Source organism: Suricata suricatta, chromosome 9 (assembly GCF_006229205.1).
Source record: "Suricata suricatta isolate VVHF042 chromosome 9, meerkat_22Aug2017_6uvM2_HiC, whole genome shotgun sequence".
Classification (NCBI taxonomy): Eukaryota; Metazoa; Chordata; class Mammalia; order Carnivora; family Herpestidae; genus Suricata; species Suricata suricatta.
Window position 1 is genome coordinate 71,575,219 of NC_043708.1, and position 21,918 is coordinate 71,597,136.

General features: G+C 40.4%; 1 protein-coding gene across 1 annotated transcript in view; it reads right to left on the reverse strand.

Moving 5' to 3' along the window:
* The window catches only part of RPGRIP1 (RPGR interacting protein 1), a 63,849-nt gene that overhangs the window by 8,520 nt on the left and 33,411 nt on the right, over window positions 1-21,918 (reverse strand). Inside the window, exons 17-18 of the mRNA XM_029951535.1 lie at window positions 16,334-16,431; window positions 6,646-6,838 (exon numbers count right to left, since the gene is read on the reverse strand). Of these exons, the coding sequence (XP_029807395.1) occupies window positions 6,646-6,838; window positions 16,334-16,431 (291 nt within the window). The remainder of the gene's footprint in view (window positions 1-6,645; window positions 6,839-16,333; window positions 16,432-21,918) is intronic.

Consider the following 21,918-nt stretch of genomic DNA (forward strand, 5'->3'; position numbering starts at 1 on the left):
AGGTTATGCTCTTGGCCTGGATCTAGAAGATCATGAACCAACTGCTTTGAAATTCTGAATAAAAATGTTTTCAAAATAGATTTCTATACTTGGTCTAATTATCAACTGGATATACATTTAGACTAAAGAAATTTCATGCATGATGATCTCAAAATATTTACTTCCAATGTACTTTTTCTTTAAAAGCTACTGGAAAATATCCATTAAAATATAAAAGTGTGGGCGCCTGGGTGACTTAGTCGATTAAGCGATTAAGCGTCCAACTACGGCTGATGTTATGATCTCGTAGTTCTTGAGTTTGAGCCCCGCATTAGGCTCTGTGCTGACAGCTAGGAGCCTGGAGCCTCCTTTGGATTCTGTGTTCTCCCTCTCTCTCTGACCCTCACCCATTCACACTATGTCTCTCCCTCAAAAATAAACATTTAAAATTTTTTTTTCAATCTTTATTTAATTTTGAGAGACAGAGCACAAGCTGGGGAGGGGCAGAGAGAGAGAAACACACACACAGAATCCGAAGTAGGCTCCAGCCTCTGAGATGTCAGCGCAGAGCCCACGTGGGGCTTGAACCCACAAATGGCAAGATCATGACCTGAGCCAAAGTCAGATGCTCAGCCGACTGAGCCACTCAGGCACCCCCCAAAATAAACAAACTTTAAAAAATTATAAACATGAATCAGGGGATGACATAGGACCCAGGAGACAGGAAACTCAGTATGGGAGAGAATTAAATAAAATTCTCCAAATGGCAACAGTAGCATAATAGCTGAACAGTGGGCTGAAGAGAAGTCTTCAAGAAAAAGAAAACTGATACCTTATTTGACAGGTTTGATTATTTGAAAACTTAGAAAGGCTCTTAGAATATGTGAAAAGAATTAGAACAGGCATTATGAAAATAAAGCAAATGAAAAATCGAGACAAACAAAATAATAAACAAGACGGGGCACCTGGGTGGCTCAGTTGACTGAGTGTCTGACTTTGGTTCAGGTCATGATCTCATGGTTTGTGGGTTTGAGCCCCGCATCAGGTCTGTGCTGACAGCTCAGAGCCTGGAGCCTGCTTCGGATTCTGTGTCTCCTTCTCTCTCTGTCCCTCCCCCAATCACTCTCTGTCTCTGTCTCTCAAAAACAAACGTTAAAAAAATTTTAAAAATAAATAACAAGCACGAAAGGAAATATAATCATGGCATACTACGTGACTCTGCAAGAATTAATATCCATAATATTAAGACTGGATTAAAGGAAAGTTATGGTCCAACTACATGGGAGGAAGGAGACATGGGTTGAGAGAGAGAAATTTAATGTGCCAAGACAGGAAGTCAGGAGGTAATACCTGAAAGTGATGAGTCAGGAAACTGCAATAGAAACATTGCTAACACACATGGAATTAGATAACAAGAAATAGCAGGAAAAGTGAAAAGTGGTTTGGTGGACCAAAGAGGACAGGGAGCGTGACAGGGAGTTTGTGGAGAAGAGATGGAAAAAGGAACTCTTTGCCGTCTTCTTTTCTTAAAAAAAAAACCAAAAACGAAAAAAAAAAAAAAAAAAGAACTGCTTAGTTTTAATTAAAAATCTCTCAAGTCCTATTTGTGGGGCGCCTGAGCGGCTCAGTCAGTTAAGGGTCTGCCTCTCGATTTCAGCTCAGGTCATAATCTCGCGTCTGTGAGAAGCCTGGCTTGGTGCTGGACATGGGGCCTGCTTGAGGGTCTGACGTGCTCCCTTTGCCCCTCCTCAACTCATGCTCTCTCTCTTTCTCTCATAGATAGATAGATAGGTAGATAGATAGATAGATAAAAATAAAATAAAAATAGAATAAAAACAAAGCCACTTTTCCCTTAAAAAAAATCTTTCTAGGCCCATTTGATTTTTTATTTTTTAAGTAGGCTCCATGCCCTGCACAGAGCCCAAAGTGGGGCTTGAACTCACAATCCTGGGATCAAGACCTGAGCTAAGATCAAGAGTCAGACACTTAACCAACTGAGCCACCTAGGCACCTCATTTGATATTTTAAAATCAAGTGCATAACCCCAAATATTTCAATGGATAGATCATCCAAATAGAAAATCAACAAAGAAACAGTAGCTTTGAATGACACATTGGCCCAGATGGATTTAACAGATACATTCAGAACATTCTATCCTCAAACAACAGAATACACGTTCTTTTCAAGTGCACATGGATCGGTTTCCATGGTAGGCCACAAAACAAATCTAAACAAATTCAGAAAGACTAAGTCATACCATGCATCTTTTCTGACTACAATACTATGAAACTCGAAATTAACAACAAGAAAAAAATCTGCAAAGAGCACAAATACATGGAGGTTAAATAACATGCTACTAAATAATGAATAGATTAACCAAGATATCAAAGAGGAAATTAAAAAATACATGTAGACAAGTGAAAATACAATGGTCCGAAATCTTTGGGATACAGCCAAAAGCTGCTCTAGGAGCGAAGTTTATAACACTATGGCCTAAATTAAGAAACAGGAAAAATCTCCAAAAAAACCCCCAAAACCCAACAACCCTAAAACAAAACAAAAAACAACCTGGGGTGCCTGGGTGGCTCAGTCGGTTGAGCGTCTGACTTCAGCTCAGGTCATGATCTCGTGGTTCATGAGGGCGAGTCCCATGTCAGGCTCTGTGCTGGCAGCTCAGACTCTGGAGCCTGCTGCAGATTCTGTGTCTCCTTGTCTCTCTGCCCGCTACCTTGTTCACTCTCTCTCTTGCTCTCTCTCTCTAAAAAACAAGTAAACGTTTAAAAAAAAAAACCTAACATTATACCTAAAGGAGCTAGAAAAAGAACAAAATTCAAAGCCAGTAGAAGGAAGGAAATAATAAAGACTAAAGCAGAAATTAAAGAAATAGAAACTAATAAAACCAAAAGAACAGATCAACAAAGAGCTGGTTCTTTGAAAAGATGAACAAAATTGATAAACATTAGCCAGACTCATGATACATCACATCAATAAAAGAAAGGATAAAGATCATATGATCATTTCAATAGATGCAGAAAAAGCATTTGACAAAGTACAATATCCATTCGTCATAAAACCACTCAATAAAATAGGTTTAGAGGAACGTTCCTCAGCATAATAAAGGCCATATGTGGAAAACCCACACCTAACATCATACTCAATGGTGAAAAACGGAGAGCTTTCTTTTTAAGACCAGGAACAAGACAAGGATGTCCACTCCCACCACATTTATTCAACATAGTACTGGAAGTCCTAGCCACAGCAATCAGACAAGAAAAAGCAGTGAAAAGCATCCAAATTGATAAGGAACAAGTAAACCTTTCACTATTTGCAGATGACAAGATAATATAACTAGAAAACCCTAAAGATTCCACCAAAAAATTACTAGACTTGATAAATGAATTTGGTAAGGTCACAGGATACAAAACCAATGTACAGAAATCTGTTAATTTTCCATACATTAATAATGAAGCAACAAAGAAAAATTAAGAAAGCAACCCCATTCACAACTATACCAAAAATAATAAAATACCTAGGAATAAGCTTAACCAGGAGGTGAAAGACCTGTACTCTGAAAACTATAAAACACTGATGAAAGAAATTGAAGACCACAAAAACAAATGGAAAGAATTGGAAAATATTCCATGTTCATGGACTAGAAGAACAGATATTGTTAACATGTCCATAGAACCCAAAGAAATCCACAGACTTAATGCAATACATATCAAAATAGCATCGGCATTATTCAAAGAAGTGGAACAAACAACCCTAAAATCTGTATGGAACCACAAAAGACCACAAAGAGGCAAAAATGACCTTGAAAAAGAAAAACACAGCTGGAAGTATCACACTCTCCAAGATTTCAAGATATACTACAAGCTATAGTAATCAGATGAGTATGGTACTGGCATAAAAACAGACATATAGACCAATGGAACATAATAGAAAGCCCAGAAACAAACACATGATTATATGGTTGAATAATCTTTGACAAAGGAGGTAAGAATACGCAATGGGAAAAAGAGTCTCTTCAACAAACGGTACTGGGAAAACTAGACAGCTACATATAAAAGAATGAAACTGGACTTTCTTACATCATACTCAAAAATAAATTCAAGGGGCGCCTGGGTGGCTCAGTCGGTTAAGTAGCCCACTTCAGCTCAGATCATGATCTCGCAGTTTGTCGGTTCGAGCCCCACCTCAGGCTCTGTACTGACAGCTCAAAGTCTGGAGCCTGCTTCAGATTCTGCGTCTCCCTCACTCTCTGCTTCTCCACTACTCCTGTTCTGTCTCTCTCTCTCTCAAAATTAAATGAACAATAAAAAAAATCACAATGAAGAAAAAAAACTTAAAAAAAATAAATTCAAAATGGAGTAGGGATCTAAAGGTGAGACCTGAAGCTAACTATCCTAGAAGAGAGCATAGGCAGCACTTTCTCTGATATCAGCCATAGTGACATTTTTCTAGATAGAGTCCTAAGGTCAGTGAAATAAAATAAAAAATTAACTACTGGAAATACAACACAATAAAAAGCCTCTGCAGAGCAAAGGAAATGATCTACACAACTAAAAGGCAACCTCCTGAATGGGAGAAAACATTTGCAAATGGCATATCCAGTATAGGGTTAGTATCTGAAATTTATAAAGAACTGAATCAACTCAACACCCAAAAAACAAAAAATCTAATTAAAAAAATGCAAAGACACAAACATTCGTCCAGAGTACAGACACAGATTGTCAAAAGACACATGAAAAGATGCTCAAAATCACTCATTATCAGGAAAATGTGAACCAAAACCACAGTGAGAGGGCATCCGGGTGTCTCTGTGGGTTAAGCGTCTGACTGTGGCTCACTCAAGTCATGATCCCAAGTTTGTGAGTTTGAGCCCCGGGCTCTCTGCTTTCACCATGGGGCCTGCTTCAGATCCTCTTTCTCTCTCTGCCCCTCTTCCACTTGAACACATGTGTACTCTCTCCCCCTATTCTCAAAAATAAATAAACATTAAGAGAACCACAGTGATACATCACCTCATACCTGTCAGAATGGCTAACATCAAAAGTACAAGAAACAGGTGTTGGCAAGGACGTGAAGGAAAAGGAACCCTTGTGCACTGTCAGCGGGAATGCACACTGGTGCGGCCACTGTGGGTGGATCTGGGGAGTATGGTGCTAAGCAAACGTCAGTCAGAGAAATACAAATACCATGTGATTTCACTTATGTGTGGAATTTAGGAAGCAAAACAAAGGGAAAAAAAGAGACAAACCAAAAAATCAGACTCTTAAGTATAAAAAACAAACAGATGGTTATCCGAGGGGAGGTGGGTAGGAGGATGAGTGAAACAAGTGAAGTTAAGAGTACAGTCATCATGATGAGCACCGAGTAATGTACAGAATTGTTGAATCAGCATGTTGTACACCTACAACGAATACAACACTGTATGTTAACTATACTGGAATTAAAATAAAAAATTTAAGGGGCGTCTGGGTGGCTCAATCAGTTAAGTGTCTGACTTCAGCCTCAGGTCATGATCTCACAGTTCATGGGTTCGAGCTCTGCATCGAGCTCTGTGCTGACAGCTCCCAGCCTGGAGCCTGCTTCGGATTCTGTGTCTCCCTCTCTCTCTGCCCTCTTGCTCTCACACTGTCTCTCAGAAATAAAAGAAACATTAAAAATTTTTGTTAGACAGATTGATAGCTCTTTCTCGATTCCGTGGGTGGTGGTGCATGGCCGTTCTTAGTTGGTGGAGCGATTTGTCTGGTTAATTCCGATAACGAACGAGACTTTGGCATGCTAACTAGTTACGCGACCCCCGAGCGGTCGGCGTCCCGAAATTAAAATTAAAAAAATTTTGTTAATAGAAAACTTAATTTAAAAAATAATAAAAGGAACACCTGGGTGGCTCAGTTGGTTAGGCATCTAACTTTGGCTCAGGTCATGATCTCATGGTTCATGAGCTTGAGCCTCACTTCAGATGACCATGAGCCCCATTTCCGGTGAGCCCAGCTTCTCTCTCTCTCTCTCTCTCCCCTTCTGTCTGCCCCTTGTGGGATTCTTTCTCTGTCCTCTCTCTGCCCCTTGCTCACTGGCACCCTGTCTCTCTCAAAATAAATATTAAAAAATATTAATAAAAAGGGACTCTTGGGTGGCTCAGTCAGTTGAACATCCAACTCCTTTTTTATAATTATATTTTATGTATTTGTTTCCTTTAATAGTTTATTGTCAAGTTAATTTCCATATAACACCAGTGCTCACCCCCACAAGTGCCCTCCTCCATGCTCCTCACTCCCCTTTCCCCTCTCCCACTCCGCCATCAGCCCTCAGTTTGTTCTCAGTATTCAAGAGTCTCTCATGGTTTGCCTAAGCATCCAACTCTTGATCTCGCCTCAGGTCATGATCTCATGGTTCATGGGATCAAACCCCACATCTGTTAGCACAGAGCCTGCTTGGGATTCTCTCTCTCCTCTATCTGCCCCCTCCTGCCTGACTCCAAAATAGATTAAAAAAAATTTTTTTAATTTTAAATAAAAACCAAAAAAATTAGTAAGCCCATATGCATATATCGCTTTGATAAATGAGAGAGAAGAGAATGGCTGCATGAATCCCATTAGAGGAGCAGAGCAGTTCTGGCCCCTCAGACTCCCCTCCTGGCCAACAGCGGGGCCACCGCACCTTTGCTGAAGTGGAAGTGGATCTCTTCTCCAACCCTCGGTTTCCTCAGGGATACTGGAGTCTCCGTCTCTGACAAGGGGAGGTCATAAAACTTGTACTCTACATACACCTGTTTTACATTCTCATCACACATCACTTCGGCCTCTGGGTAGAAGGCCAGGGAGACAATTTCGATGCGCATCTTCTCTGATCCCTGAAAAGGAAAATATTTATTTCCTGTACGTTAGTGATGCTCCAAGTGTTCATACTCCAATTAACACGTTGCTCTCTCAGACTCCATCACAGACACATTCCATCTATCACAGGCCTGAGAATCACTCCACGGTAAAGCTGCTGGCCAGAACTTCCTGTGCCCACCAAGTACACGCCCCAGAACAGGCCGTCAGACCAGCCTGCCCTCTCACGGTCACACCAGGACTTTCAGCCCCACTACAGAGTTCAGCCCCACAGGCACTGTCCTCTCCTTTGATTACCCCTGTGTCCATTTTGGCATCAAGGACACCAAGTACAGGGCTGACATCACTCTAGTTTCAATAAATAAGCTGAGAGCAATGTTAAATCCTCCCTTTGTGAGGTATGGCAGCAAGTCATGTCATGACACCAGTGAGGAGTCAATCTGGGATGGCCCAGACCAGCCACAGTTGTCCCTTGTAAATCTGAGAACTCTCCTGTCTCTGGGTTGCCAGGTTAATGCCCTCACGTCTCCAAAGATCTACCCCCACCTCCATCTTTTCTTCTCTTAAGAAGCAAGTGCAGCTCCTGGGCCTTCTCCAAGGAAGCTCAGAAGGCAATATTTCTCTCTTTGTTTCTTCCTTCCTTTCCTTTCCTTTCTTTTCTTTCTTTCAACATTTATTCATTTTTGAGAGATAGAGACAGAGTTTGAGTGGGGAAGGGGCAAAGAGAGAGAGGGAGACACAAAACCTAAAGCAGCTCCAGGTTCTGAGCTGTCAGCAAAGAGCCACACTCAGGACTTGAACTCACAAACCATGATATTGTGACCTGAGCTGAAATCAGGAGTCAGATGCTTAACCGACTGAGCCATCCAGGTGCCCCTAGCATTTTTTTTTAATGAAAGAATAAGATAGAATGAAATGGAATAGAACAGAGAATATGAGAATGGTATAGGTAAGCCTTGTTTCTTTAAACTTCTGTTTATATGTGATTGGACTGGGCACAGTGTAGAAATGGGTTTCTTACAATGACTGTGATTTAAAAAGTATAGCACTGCTAGGGATTTACCCAAGAGATACAGAAATGCTGATGCATAGGAGCACATGTACCCCAATGTTCATTGCAGCAATGTCAACAATAGCCAAAACATGGAAAAAGCCTAAATGTCCACCACCTGATGAGTGGATCAAGAATATATGGTATATATACACAATGGAGTACTACATGGAGAAAGAATGAAATCTGGCCATTTGTAGGAAAGTGGATGGACCTTGAGGGTGTCATGCTAAGCGAAATAAGTCAGGCGGAGAAGGACAGATACCATATGTTTGCACTCATAGGTCTAACAGGAAAACAAAAGAAACCTAATGGAGGACCAGGGGGAGGAGAAGAGGGAAAGAGAGTTGGGGAGAGAGAGGGACGCAAAACTTGAGAGACTATTGAATACTGAAAATGAATCAAGGGTTGAAGGGGAAGGGGGAGGGGGGAAAAGCGGTGGTGGTGATGGAGGAGGGCACTTGTGGGGAAGAGCACCGGGTGTTGTATGTAATCCAATTTGTCAATATAATATTAAAAAAATACATTCCAAATAACCAATATCAAATATGCTATATTCTATGTCAATGATGCAATAAATTTAAGTATAAAAAAAAATAAAAAGTATAAAAGCCACTCTTACACCACTGTCTAGGGTGGCTCCTGGCAATCTGTTTCACTTTGAAATATTTCTGTATAATTTACACACAGTAAAATACAACACCTAAAGTGTATAGTTTAAAAAAATTTTTTTTAAGTTTAATGATTTTGAGAGAGCAAGAGCAAGAGTGTGCGTGCGCGCGTGCGAGAGAGAGAGAGAGAGAGAGAGAGAGAGAGAGAGAGAGAGAGAGAGAAAGCGAGCACAAGCAAGGGAGGGTTAGAGAGAAAGAAACAGAATCCCAAGCAGGCTCTGCAACATTAGCGCAGAGCCCGATGTGGGGCCTGAACTCACAAACTTTGAACTCATGACTTGAGCCAAGATCTAGAGTTGGATGCTTAACTGACTGTGCCATCCAGATGCCCCAAGTGTGCAATTTTGATACATATATACAAGTGTGTCATCAACACCCTATTCAAGACACAGAACCCTTACCCTAGAAAGTTCTCCCGTGCCACTGTTGAAATTATTTTTAAGCTGAGAACCCATGTCCTGTAGTTTCAATAAAAATGAAGCAGAACTCGAGGCACCTGGTTGGTTAAATGTCCAATTCTTGATTTCAGCTCATGTAGTGATCTGACAGTTTATGGGATCAAGCCCCAAATCAGGCTCCATGCTGACAGCATGAAGACTGCTTGAGATTCTCTCTCCTCCTGCCTGCTCATGGAGGCACCCACACTCTCTCCTCCTCTCTCTGCCCCTCCCCTACTCGTGAAGGCACCCACACTCTCTCCTCCTCTCTCTGCCCCTCCCCTGCTCATGAAGGCACCCACACTCTCTCCCTCTCTTTCAAAATAAACACTTGAAAATTGTATCAATGTCAATTAAACTTCTTTAAAAATAATGAAGCAGAACTCAAAGGTATGTCTGAGGAATAGGATTTTATAAATGACTGGTTTTGTGAGAAAATAAACTTCAGAAAATTAAAATTAAGAAACTTATCAGCTTTCTTTAACTTGTCCTTGGGCCTTTAATATGCTACTATGCATCAGGACGCTTTTAGAGGATGATACAAAGATAGTTTTTCCCAAACATGTTTAACTACACAATTGCTTTTTGTTTTTCCCTGGAGATGGTTGGGTTTAATTTTCCAAAGAAGACACTTAAGAAACACTGAGATCTGGCAATAAAAAAAAAAAAAGAGAGAGAGACAGAGAGAGAGAGAGAGAGAGGACAGGTGTTCAAGAAGTACCTGAATGATCCCCAGCAACATCTTACAAAAAAAAAAAAAGCCTCCTACACCTAATGAGGATGAACATTTTTCCTCATAGTTAAAAATGAACAACCACCAGACCAATGGCTTTCAAACTGCAAAACTCGACCTATGCATATTTATATGTGTGTGTATAAAAAGTATCACTGAAATAAAAGTCTAACCTTATGTTTAACCTTAAGATGTGTGATGCAAACTATTATTTTGTCTTTTATTCTTTCTCAGTATTTTGTTTGTTTTTGCTGGGACCCTCTATTTTTATTTCATTGCCTGGGGATGTCAACTTACATTTGGAAAATACTGCATCACAGTTCCGCTCTATGACACAATGGCCATTAGCCACATGTGGCTACTGAGCACTTGAAATGTAGCTACTCTGAATTAGGATGGATGGTCGGTATAAAATTCACAGGAATTTGAAGACTTTGTAAAGTGTCTCAATAATGTTTTACATTAATTTCATTTCACACTTTAGATATATTAGGTTAAATAAAATGTATTATTTTTTATTAAAAATTTAAAAAATGTTTTATATATTTAATTTTGAGAGAGAGAGCACGCATGCAAGCAGGGTAAGGGTGGAGAGCGAGAGGGACAGAGGATCTGAAGCAGGTTGCACACTGAAAGCAGTGAGCCCGATGTGGGGCTTGAACTCATTGTGAGATCATGACCTGAGCTGAAGTCAGATGCTCAACTGACTGAGCCACACAGATGCCCCTAAAATATATTATTAGTTTTACTTGTTTCTTTTCACACTTTTCATATGGACACTAGAAAATTTTAAGTTACATTTGTATTACATTATAATTCTGGGGACAGCACCTCACAGACTGTAAGCTACTTAAGTTCTAGGACCACAAGTCTGCCTCACCAACACCTGTAGTCCCAGCATCTAGCATACCCCTAATTTGTTTTGTTACTTCTCCATGCCACCTGGATCTACATTTTCCAAAATTACTCTCGATTCCTTCCTTACAAATATTCTCATTCCATTAAAGTCAGGAATTGAGAAACCTAGGGGAAAGTGTTGGTAACACTGTGAGAAAAGGTCACCATACAGTGACAGTGGTATAATATGGGGGCTGATAATTTGGTGGTATCCATCAAAAGTTCAAAGTGACTTAAAAAAATTTTTTTTAACATTTATTCATTTCTGATAAAGTGCGAGTGGGGGAGGGGCAGAGAGCGAGGAGACGCAGAATCAAACCACAGCTCTGTCAGCACAGAGCCCGATGCGGAGCTCAAACCCACAAGCAGTGAGATCATGACCTGAGCCAAAGTCAGACGCTTAACTGACTGAGCCACCCAGGTGCCGCTAAACGTTCCTTTTAAAAGCAGCAGTTTTACTTCCAGGAATCTAACCCACAAAAACATTTGCCAAATACACAAAGATACATGTGAACAGAGATGTTTGGTGTGACATTTTTCCTCTTTTTTTCCCTCTTTTAATTTAATTGCCTGGTTGTACAAAAATGAGGTATGATCATCAAACATTTGTTCTTGCAAGGGTCATTTAAAAGTATGGCTACAGGAATTTTCTTTCATTCTTTCCTCCTCCTCCTCCTCCTCCTCCTCCTTTTTTAAAATTTTTTTAATGTTTTATTTATTTTTGATACAGAGAGAGACAGAGCATGAGAGGGGGAGGGTCAGAGAGAGAAGGAGACACAGAACCGGAAGCAGGCTCCAGGCTCTGAGCTGTCAGCACAGAGCCTGACGTGGGGCTCGAACCCACAAACGTGAGATCTGACCTGAGCCGAAGTTGGAGGCTTAACCGACTGAGCCACCCAGGCGCCCCTCTTTTTTTTTTTTGTCCCCAATTTTACTGACATATAACCTCCTGATTCCCAGTATTTCAGAGAAACCAAACTCTGTTCTACATCAGGCCTTTACATTTGCCAGTTTCTCTGCCTGAGATTATTTCCCTCCATCTCTTCTTCCCTTCTCATCTTCAAATTTCAGTTTAAATGTCCCCTCTTCGGAGCCACCTCGATGGCTCAGTTGGTTAAGAGTCCAACTCTTGATTTCAGGTCAGGTCATGATCTCACAGATGGTGAGATCAAGCCTGGCATCAAGCTCTGTACTGACAGCAAGTAGTCGACTTGGGATTCTCTTTCTTTGTCTTTCTGCCCTTTTCTGTCTCTCCATACCTTCCTCTCTCTCAAAATAAACAAACAAACATAAAAAAATTTAAATGTCCCCTTCTCAGAGAAGTCTTTCCTTACACTTGCCTAAAGCAACCCCTCCCATTACTATTACTCAATTTACGTTCTTCATAGTATTTAGAATCAACAAGTATCTCATTTAGTTGCTCACTGATTTATATCTGTTTTCCCTCAGTAAAACATAAGATTCAAGAGGGAAGGGACCAAGTCTGTCTTATTCACAATTTTGTGTCCACAGAGATTGCAAGTACTAAGATGCGTGCTCCATAATGACTTGTTCAAGGAGTAAACAACGCAAAGGGCTGCTTTGTGCCTCTAGTGAATTAATGAGTATCAAGTACATAGCATAAAGTTCAATCAGTGCTGCCCACCGAGGTCTGTCTAAATAAAAGGTCTTGTATTATTTTAACAAAAACTGATCAGCAGTTAAGAGTAAAGACCTAGAAAAAGCTAAATATATCAACCTAGATGGACTCCCAAAATGTTACTGATCGTAAATGCACATTTCTGATTACTGTGTACCAAAAAAGAAAAGAAATGCAAAACACTGTGTGAATGATACCTGGCACCTCCTTGTACATTTTTGGCAACTGTTAACAAATCTTTAATTATTTTAAATAAGTTAAAAAAGAGAAAAATACGTACTATTTAATGTCATTCATAAGAAAGCAAAAACGGGATGCCTCAGTGACTTAGCTGATTAAGCATCTGACTCTTGGTTTCAGCTAAGGTCATGATCTCATGGTTTGTGGGTTCGAGTTCCATGTTGGGCTCTGCACTGACAGCACAGAGTCTGCTTGGAACTCTCTGTCTCGCTCTTTCTCTCTGTCCCTCCCCTGCTCACGTGAGTGTGCTCTCTCTCTCAAAAGTAAATAAATAAACATTTTTTTTAGAAAAAGAGTGTAATAAAAGAATATACTTTGAGGTTCTTGATACACACTAGGGCTAATAAAAGACCATAACCAGAGCACCTGGGTGGCTCAATTGGCTAGGCGTCTTGACTTCGGCTCAGGTCATGATCTCACGGTTCGTGGGTTCGAGCCACATGTCAGGCTATGTGCTGACAGCTAGCTCAGAGCCTGGAGCTTGTTTCAGATTCTGTGTCTCCCTCTCTCTCTGACCACCCCCTGCTCACTCTGTCTTTCTCTGTCTCTCAAAAAAAAAAAAAAAAAAGACCATAACCTAAGGCTATAGAGCAAATGGAAATAATTGTTCCCCTCTAGATAGTAGCTACTAAGAAGGAGAGAGAAGTTTTCCATGGTCTACTCAGAGTGGAAGATTGATTCCTGGGACTAGTAATGAAACTTCATCTGAGGAAACCATATGATTTGGGCTGTGATCATTTCCTGGGGATTCTTAGAGGGCAGGTAAATAGAGAGGGCCGTTAGGAACCTTGTGTGGATTAATGACAGGGCCTTGTGGGAAACAGCCTTACACATATCCTATGAACACAGGAACTTTCCTAATCCTGGACTCAAGGAGAGGTAAAGATCCATAAGTATTGTAACTGTTTCACTTTTTAGCAGTATAAGGGAAAGACATCTTGGAAGGGTCTTCTTTGAGTTCTACTGTTCAACCTACTCAATTGACCTGGGGGCCAGAAAGGAAATGACACCCCTCTGCCTCAATCCTCTCCCCTTAGGGTCTAGTTCTTTCTGTGGAGGCCACTACCACATCACAGAAGCATGAACTTGAGAACTAGAATATTTCAGAGAGGATAGACTATTACCATCATCAATATCATCATCACTGTCATTTAGTACTTAATTTGTCCTGGGCACTATATTAAGCCCTTATCACATATTGCCTTACTTAAATCTTGCCACATTACCATAAAGTAGGCATACTTAATATTACCAGTTAAGGAAAGCCTAATAGAAATTAAACAACTCCTCCAAAATTAGCAGATCCAGGATCTAGACCACTTCTGCCTGAAACAAATCTTGCTTTTAAACACTACCCTCTCTTGCTTCCTCCATTATGCTGGCTGGCTCCAAACAGAAGTGACAGAGTTCAAGTATTATCTCTGGTCTTTCAGCCTCTTCGATCTTTTATGCCTAGCTATTCTGAAATGTAATAATGATTTTATACAGTTGACCCTCAAACAACAGAAGTTTGAATGACGTGGGTCCTCTTATATGTGGATGTTTTTCAATAAATACAGTGCAGTCCTGTAAATCTACTTTCTCTTCCTTATGATTTTCTTTCTTAATTTGATTTATTTTTGAGAGAAAGAGAGTGTGCGAGAGCACTTCACAGGCAGGGGGAGGGGCAGAGATCTGCAGAGGATCCGAAGTGGGCTCTGCACTGACAGCAGTGTCCCACGCATGGCTCAAACTCATGGCCTGAGCTGAATGCTTAACGGACTGAGCCACCCAGTCTCCCCTTCCTTATGATTTTCTTTCTTTTTTTTTTTTTAATTTATTTTGAGAGAGAGAAAGTGTGTGTGTGTGTGTGTGTGTGTGTGTGAGTAGGCGAGAGGCAAAGAGAGGGGGAGAGAGAGAGAATCCTAAGCAGGCTCCACACTGGCAGCACAGAGCCAGACTTGGGGATTTATCCCACAAACAGTAAGATGATGGCCTGAGCCAAAACCTAGAGTCAGATGCTTAACCAACTGAGCACCCAGGCGCCCCCCTTTCTTAATGACATTTTCTTTTCTCTAGCTTACTTTATTGTAAGAATACATGTAACATACAAAATATATATGTTAATCGGCTATTTGTTATGGGTAAGCCTTCTGGCCAACAGTAGGTTATTAGTAGTTAAGTTCTTGGGAAGTCAAAAGATGTACGTGGATTCTCAACTGTGCAGAGGGGTGCATCCCTAACCCCCTCATTATTGAAAGGTCAACTATATGTGCTTGTGTTATAAATTTAATTTGATGTTAACACTAAGTTTGGGTAAGTAAGCTCAGTTTTCATATTTAGTATGTCAAATAATTTTTGGGTGCACAAAGGTTTTCTAACAAGATCTTATTTAGGTGGGGCACCTAAATAAGCTGCAGCTGCAGCATTCTCTGGCTCTGCTCTGTCTTACAAGCATTTCTCAACATATAATTGTATAATAGTTAAAAAAGATACGGCAGATACAAGTTCAGAGGAAAATACTTAAAATTTCTTTCTTAATTGTTTAAGTCTACTGATTTTGAGTTGTTTCTCCCCATACCATTATCCTTTAGTCGCCTACAAATCGTCAGTTCAAGTTCTGACTTTCAAGAAAGGAGTTTTCTGACCTCTACTAAAGCAGCAATGATTTCACTTTTCTGAATTCTTACAAACCTTGGAGGGTTTTTTTTTTAAGTTTATTTCTTTATTTAGAAAGAGACAGAGACAAAGCATGTGCACACGAGTGGGGATGGGGCATAGAGAGAGGGAGAGAGAGAATCCCAAGCGAAGCATGAGATCATGACTTGAGCCAAAACCAAGATCTGAACACTTAACCCACTGGGCCACCCAGGCATCCCATAAGCCTTGGAGTTTCTATCACATAATCTAACCACTTGATTTTAGGTCACACTATATTTATATTGTTTCTAATGAAGTTCATAATCCTCAATCAGATTTCAATCTTTCATTCAGTTATTCATTCAACACACATTTACTGAGTGCCTGTAAATGTGTCAGGGAGCATTCCAATGGCTCAAGAGAGTGATTGTTTCCTAATCTACTTATAACCACACAGGATTCTAATACAATGATGGTTGAATATATCTGTGAATATTTAGTCATGTATTTGTGTGTGTATCCCCAATTAGTCCCATGGGAGATGTGAGGCTGAAATATTCAATAAAGAATTGTAATTACAGGGACACCTGGGTGGCTTAGTTGGTTAAGCTTCCAATTTCAGCTCATGTCATGATCTCATGGTTCGTGAGTTCAAGCCCCACATCGGGCTCTGTGCTGACAGCTCAGAGCCTGGAGTCTGCTTCAGATTCTGTGTCTCCTTTTCTCTCTGACCCTGCCCTGCTCATGCTCTGTTTCTCTCTCTCAAAAATAAATAAACATTGAAAAAATTGCAATTATAGGTTTTAAATACTGGGTCAAAAACTTCAGAAACAGAATCTCTTAGAGCTTTCCCACAAAGAACCCTTTCTTCTTTTCTAGCTTCCACCTCCCAAAGGCACCTGCTCTCCTTAGGTGGATTTAGGAAATGGGCATCACTCAGGCTGGAGAGGAATCAGCACACAACAAAGGAGACAGGCAAGGGATCCAAACAAAGGAGAGAAGTAGTGACAAAAGTCCTCATTTATACCAAATCAAGAAAGTGATCCTTTCAGCAGAGACTGTATCAAAAAACTTCCATTCATTCACAAGGTCAATTTAACTAAACTTGAATTTCCCATCAAGTTCATTAAAACTGGATGAATCTCCCATATATGGCCATTAAGCACAAAGTTGTCGGTTACAAGTTCATCTCACATCCACACAATGATTACCGCGCTGTCCTTACCGCCTGAGGACACTTCTGAGGTCCTGGTGTCACTATGTCATCACTATCTGTAGTCTGTGCTTCACTGACTTCAGAACCTTGTTCACAGGATTCTTCATCTGCTAAAGAAAAGGCTAGAGTTACAGAACTATTTCCAAGCGCCCATTTAGACCAGTACCTTCATCTTCAAGCCATTATCTGGCCACTAGTTCTGAGTACCTGCATTTTGGCTTCATTTACTTGTTTTCAAAGACTCGCTTATTCAGAAGTTTGCCAAATAAAGAGTTCACTTGCAGAAAAAAAGAAGAGGAGGAAAAGGGAAGGAAGGGAGAATGGAAGGAAGGAAAACAGAGAGAAATCTGGTCCTTTTGTAGGGGCTGGAGAAAATGACCAAGCCAAGAAACAGCAATGCAGTCGGGGTGGGAGATAGTATTTCCTAAAAATAGCCTCAGACAATATCTCCCATCCCACATGCTCTCTTGTAATGTGACATTGACATTCCTAATATTTTTTACTGAACACCTGAAATTCCTTTGTGTAAGATGTCTTTCATATCTTTGCTCATTTTTCTATTGGGTTGTCTTTTCTTTTTTTCTAATGTTTTTAAATGTTTATTTAAATGTTTTTTTTTAATGTTTATTTTTGAGAGAGAGAAGAGTGCGAGGGGCAGAGAGAGAGGGGGACAGAGGATTGGAAGCGGGCTCTGTACTGACAGCAGAGACTGATGTGGGGCTCGAACCCACAAACTGTGAGATCATGACATCAGCTTAAGTTGGATGTTTAATTGACTGAGCTGTCCAGGTGTACCTATTTATCTGACAGAAAGAGAGAGAAAGAGAGGACAAGTTGGGGGGGGTAGGGTGAGGGAGGGAAGGGGGAGAGAGGGGGGGTGGGGAGAGAGAGAGAAAGAGAAGGGGGGGAATATCTTAAGCAGACTCCATACTCAGAGCGGAGCTCAATGCAGGCCTTCAGCTCAAAGACTGTGAGGTCACAGCCTGAGCTGAAATGAAGTCTGATGCTTAACTGATTGAGCCATTCACGCACCCCAAGAAAATTCTACTCATACTGATGAGGTTTTGGAATGATGGGGGTTCCAAACTGATGGCCAAGAAAGAATTAGTGAAGATGTCTTTGGTGCAGAAAGGTGATTTTTATTAAAGCACAGTGACAGGAGCAGTGGGCAGAAAGAGCTGTGGGCTTTTTTTTTTTTTTTAACTGATTTGTATGGGTTCCATATAATTTTTTAATTTGAGCCTTTTGATGGTTACATGTTTTACAAATATCATTTCCACTCTTGACAATTTTATATTTTGCTAAGCAGAAATTCTTACTTTTGGGGCACCTGGGTGGTTCAGTTGGTTAAGCGTCCAACTTCGGCTCAGGTCATAATCTCACAGTCCGTGGGTTTGAGCCCTGTGTCAGGCTATGTGCTGACAGCCCAGAGCCTGGAGCCTGCTTCAGATTCTGGGTCTCCATCTCTCTCTGCCCCTCTCCCCCCGCTCTGTCTCTCAAAATAAAATAAAAACATAAAAAAAATTCTTACTTTTAAAGTCGCCAACTTTATCGATATTTTTTATGACTACTACATTTTGTTTTTTTATTTAAGACTTCTTTCCTTACTCTAAATGATGAATAATGCTGCTATAAGCATTGGTGTGCAAGTCTTTGGATAATCAAATGTTTCCAGTTCTCTTGGACAGACCCTTAAGAAGAGACTTGCTAGATTGTAAATCAGCAATTGGTTGTCGCCAAATATTTTTCATAGTAGTCATGTTTTACATTCCCAACAATAAAGTATAAGGTTGCAATTTTTCCATATCTTTACTAACACTTGGTACAGTCAACCTCTAGAATATATCAATTCTAGCTCGAGTGTACAGTATCTCATTCTGATATTTTGAATTTTCCTAATGACTAATGCTGTTCAGCATTGTTTTGTATGTTTAATTGCCATTCATATATGTTCTTTAGTGAATGTCTATTTGAATCTATTGACTGTCTTATTTATTTTTCCCTGGTTTTAAAAATTAAGTTATTTTTTTTAATGTTTTTTAATTTATTTTTGAGAGACAGACAGAGACAGCACAATCAGGGGAGGGTCAGAGAGAGGGGGGCGATACAGAATCGGAAGCAGGCTCCAGGTTCTGAGCTAGCTGTCAGCACAGAGCCTGATGCGGGGCTCGAACTCACAAACTGTGAGATCATGACCTGAGCCAAAGCCAGACGCTTAACCAACTGAGCCACCCAGGCGCCCCTAAGTTACTTTTTTAAATTTATTTTTTAAATTTACATCTAAGTTAGTTTACCATATAGGTCAACAGTGATTTCAGGATTGTGATGCCTCCTGCTTTGATTTTCTTTTTCTTTTTTTTTTTATTAATGTTTTTTATTTATTTTTGATACAGAGAGAGACAGTATGAGAGGGGGAGGGTCAGAGAGAGAGGGAGACACAGAATCCGAAGCAGGCTCCAGGCTCTGAGCTAACTGTCAGCACAGAGCCCAACGCGGGGCTCGAACCCACGAACGTGGTATCTGACCTGAGCCGAAGTCAAAGGCTTAACCGACTGAGCCACCCAGATGCCCCTGGTTTTCTTTTTCAAGATTGCTTTGGCTATTGGGGGTCTTTTCTGGTCTCATACAAATTTTAAGATTGTTTTTTCTCGCTCTGTGAAGAATGCTAGTGTTATTTTGATAGGGATTGCATTTAATATGTCTATTGCTTTGGGTAGTATTGACATTTTAACAATATTTGTTCTTCCCATCCAGGAGAATGAAGTATTTTTTCCATTTTTTTGGTGTCTTCTTCAACTTCTTTTATAAGCTTTCTATAGTTTTCAGTGTACAGATTTTTCACCACTTTGGCTAGATTTATTCCTAGGTATTTTGTGGGTTTTTGTGCAATTGTAAATGGGATCAATTCCTTGCTTTTTCTTTCTGTTGCTTCCTTGTTGGTATATAGGAATGCAACCGACTACTGAGTTTTGATTTTATATCCCAACACTTTGCTGAATTCAAGGATCAGTTCTAGCAGTAGTTTTGGTGGAATGCTTTGGGTTTCCCATATAGAGTATCATGTCATCTGCAAAGACTGAAAGTTTGACCTCCTCCTAGCCAATTTTGATGCCTTAAACTACAGCATTTCTAAAAGAAAACCTAGGACAAACTATTTGACCTTATTAGATGAAGCTTTCTTAGCTATGGCATCAAAACATGGTCCATAAAATTTAAAAATTGAAAAATTGGACTTTAGCAAAATAAAAAATGCATGTTCTTCAAGGGGCACCAATAAGAAGAAAAGATCAAAAATAGATTAGGAGAAAATATTTGCAAATCACATTTCCTTCCTTTTTTATATTTAAGTCTTAGTTGCAAATCACATTTCTGATAAAGGACTTGCATCCATAATCTGTAAGGAATCTTTACAACTCAATTAGACAACTCAATTTATAAGGGTCAATAGCACGGGCACCTGGGTGGCTCAGTCGGTTGAGCATCCGGCTTCTGCTCAGGTCATGATCTTGCAGGTAGTGGGTTCGAGCCCTGCTTAAGGCTTGTGCTGACAGCTAGCTCAGAGCGTTGAGCCTGTCTTCAGTTTGTGTCTCCCCTTCTCTTTGATCCTCCCCTACCTCACTCTGTCTCTCTCTCTCTCTCAAAAATAAATTTTTAAAAATTTCTTTAAAAAGGTCAATAGCAGACTTCAAGCTGTATTACAAAGCTGTAATCAAGGCAGTATGGCACTGGCACAAAAACAGAAACTCAGATCAATGGAAGAGAATAGTGATCCCAGAAATGGACTCCCATTGTATGGCTAATCTATGACAAAGCTGGAAAGAATATCCAATGGAATAAAGACAGTCTCTTTAGCAAGTGGTGCTGGGAAAACTGGACAGCATCATGCAGAAAAATGAACGTGGACCACTTTCTTACACCATATACAAAGATAAACTCAAAATGGATGAAAGGCCTAAATGTAAGGCAGGAGGCCACCAAAATCCTCAAGGAGAAATCAGGCAAGAACCTCTTTGACCTCGGTCGCAGCAAGTTCTTACTCAACACATCTCCAGAAGCAAAAGAAGCAAACTCAGAAATGAACTATTGGGACCTCATTAAAATAAAAGGCTTCTGCATAGCAAAGGAGACATCAACAAAACTAAAAGGTACCTGATAGAATGGGAGAAGATATTTGCAAATGACATATCAGATAAAGGATTAGTATCCAAAATCTACAAAGAACTTATTAAATTCAATACCCAAAAAATAATCCAGTGAAGAAGTGGGCAAAAGACATGAACAGACACACTTCTCCAAAGAAGACATCCAGATGGCCAATTGACAGATGAAAAAATGCTCAACATCACTCATCATCAGGGAAATACAAACCAAAACCACAGTGCAATACCACCTCACACTGTCAGAATGGCTAACATTAACAACTCAGACAACAACAGTTGTTGGCAAGGATGTGGAGAAAAAAGATCTCTTTTGCACTGCTAGTGGGCATGCAACTGGTGCAGCTACTCTGGAAAACAGTGTGGAAGTTCCTCAAAAAATTAAAAATAGAACTACCCTACAACCCAGCAACTGCACTACTAGGTATTTATCCAAGGGATACAGGTGTGCTGTTTTGAAGGGGCACATGCACCCCAGTGTTTATAGCAGTGCTATCTACAATAGCCAAAGTATGGAAAGAACCCAAATGTTCATCGATGGATGAATGGATAAAGAAGATTTGGTATTTATACAATGGAGTATTACTTGGCAATCAAAAAGAATGAAACCTGCCATTTGCAGCTACATGGATGGAACTAGATGGTATTATGCTAAGTGAAATTAGTCAGAGATAGACAAATATCATATGACTTCACTTATATGAGGACTTTAAGACATAGAACAGATGAACATAATAGAGAAGCAAAAATAACATAAAAAAGGGGAAGGAGACAAAACATAGAGACTCTTTAAAAAATTTTTTAATGTTTATTTCTGAGAGACAGAGAGACAGAGCATGAGCAAGGGAAAGGCAGAGGGAGAAGCAGACACAGAATGTGAAGCAGCTCCAGGCTCTGAACTGTCAGCACAGAGCCTGACGCAGGGCTCAAACTCACAAACCGCGAGACCATGACCTGAACCGAAGTAGGACATTCAACCGACTGGGCCACCCAGGCGCCCCACGAGATTCTTAAATACGGAGAACAAACAGAGGGTTACTGGAGGGGTTGTGGGAGGGAGGATGGTCTAAATGGGTAATGGGGCATTAAGGAATCTACTCCTGAAATCACTGTTGCACTATATGCTAATTGGGATGTAAATTTAAAAAATAAATATTTCAAAAAAAATTAATGTAACAGACACCATCTACTCACCTCAGGTTTCCCTCAGGAATTTGACAATCAAAATACCTAGTTAAGGGGTGCCTGGGTGGCTCAGTCGGTTAAGACTCCGACTTCGGCTCAGGTCAGATCTCACATTCGTGGGTTCGAGCCCCGCGTCAGGCTCTGTGCTGCCAGTTAGCTCGGAGCCTGGAGCCTGCCTCCGGTTCTGTGTCTCCTTCTCTCTCTGCCCCCCCCCCATGCTCTGTCTCTCTCTGTATCAAAAATAAATAAAAA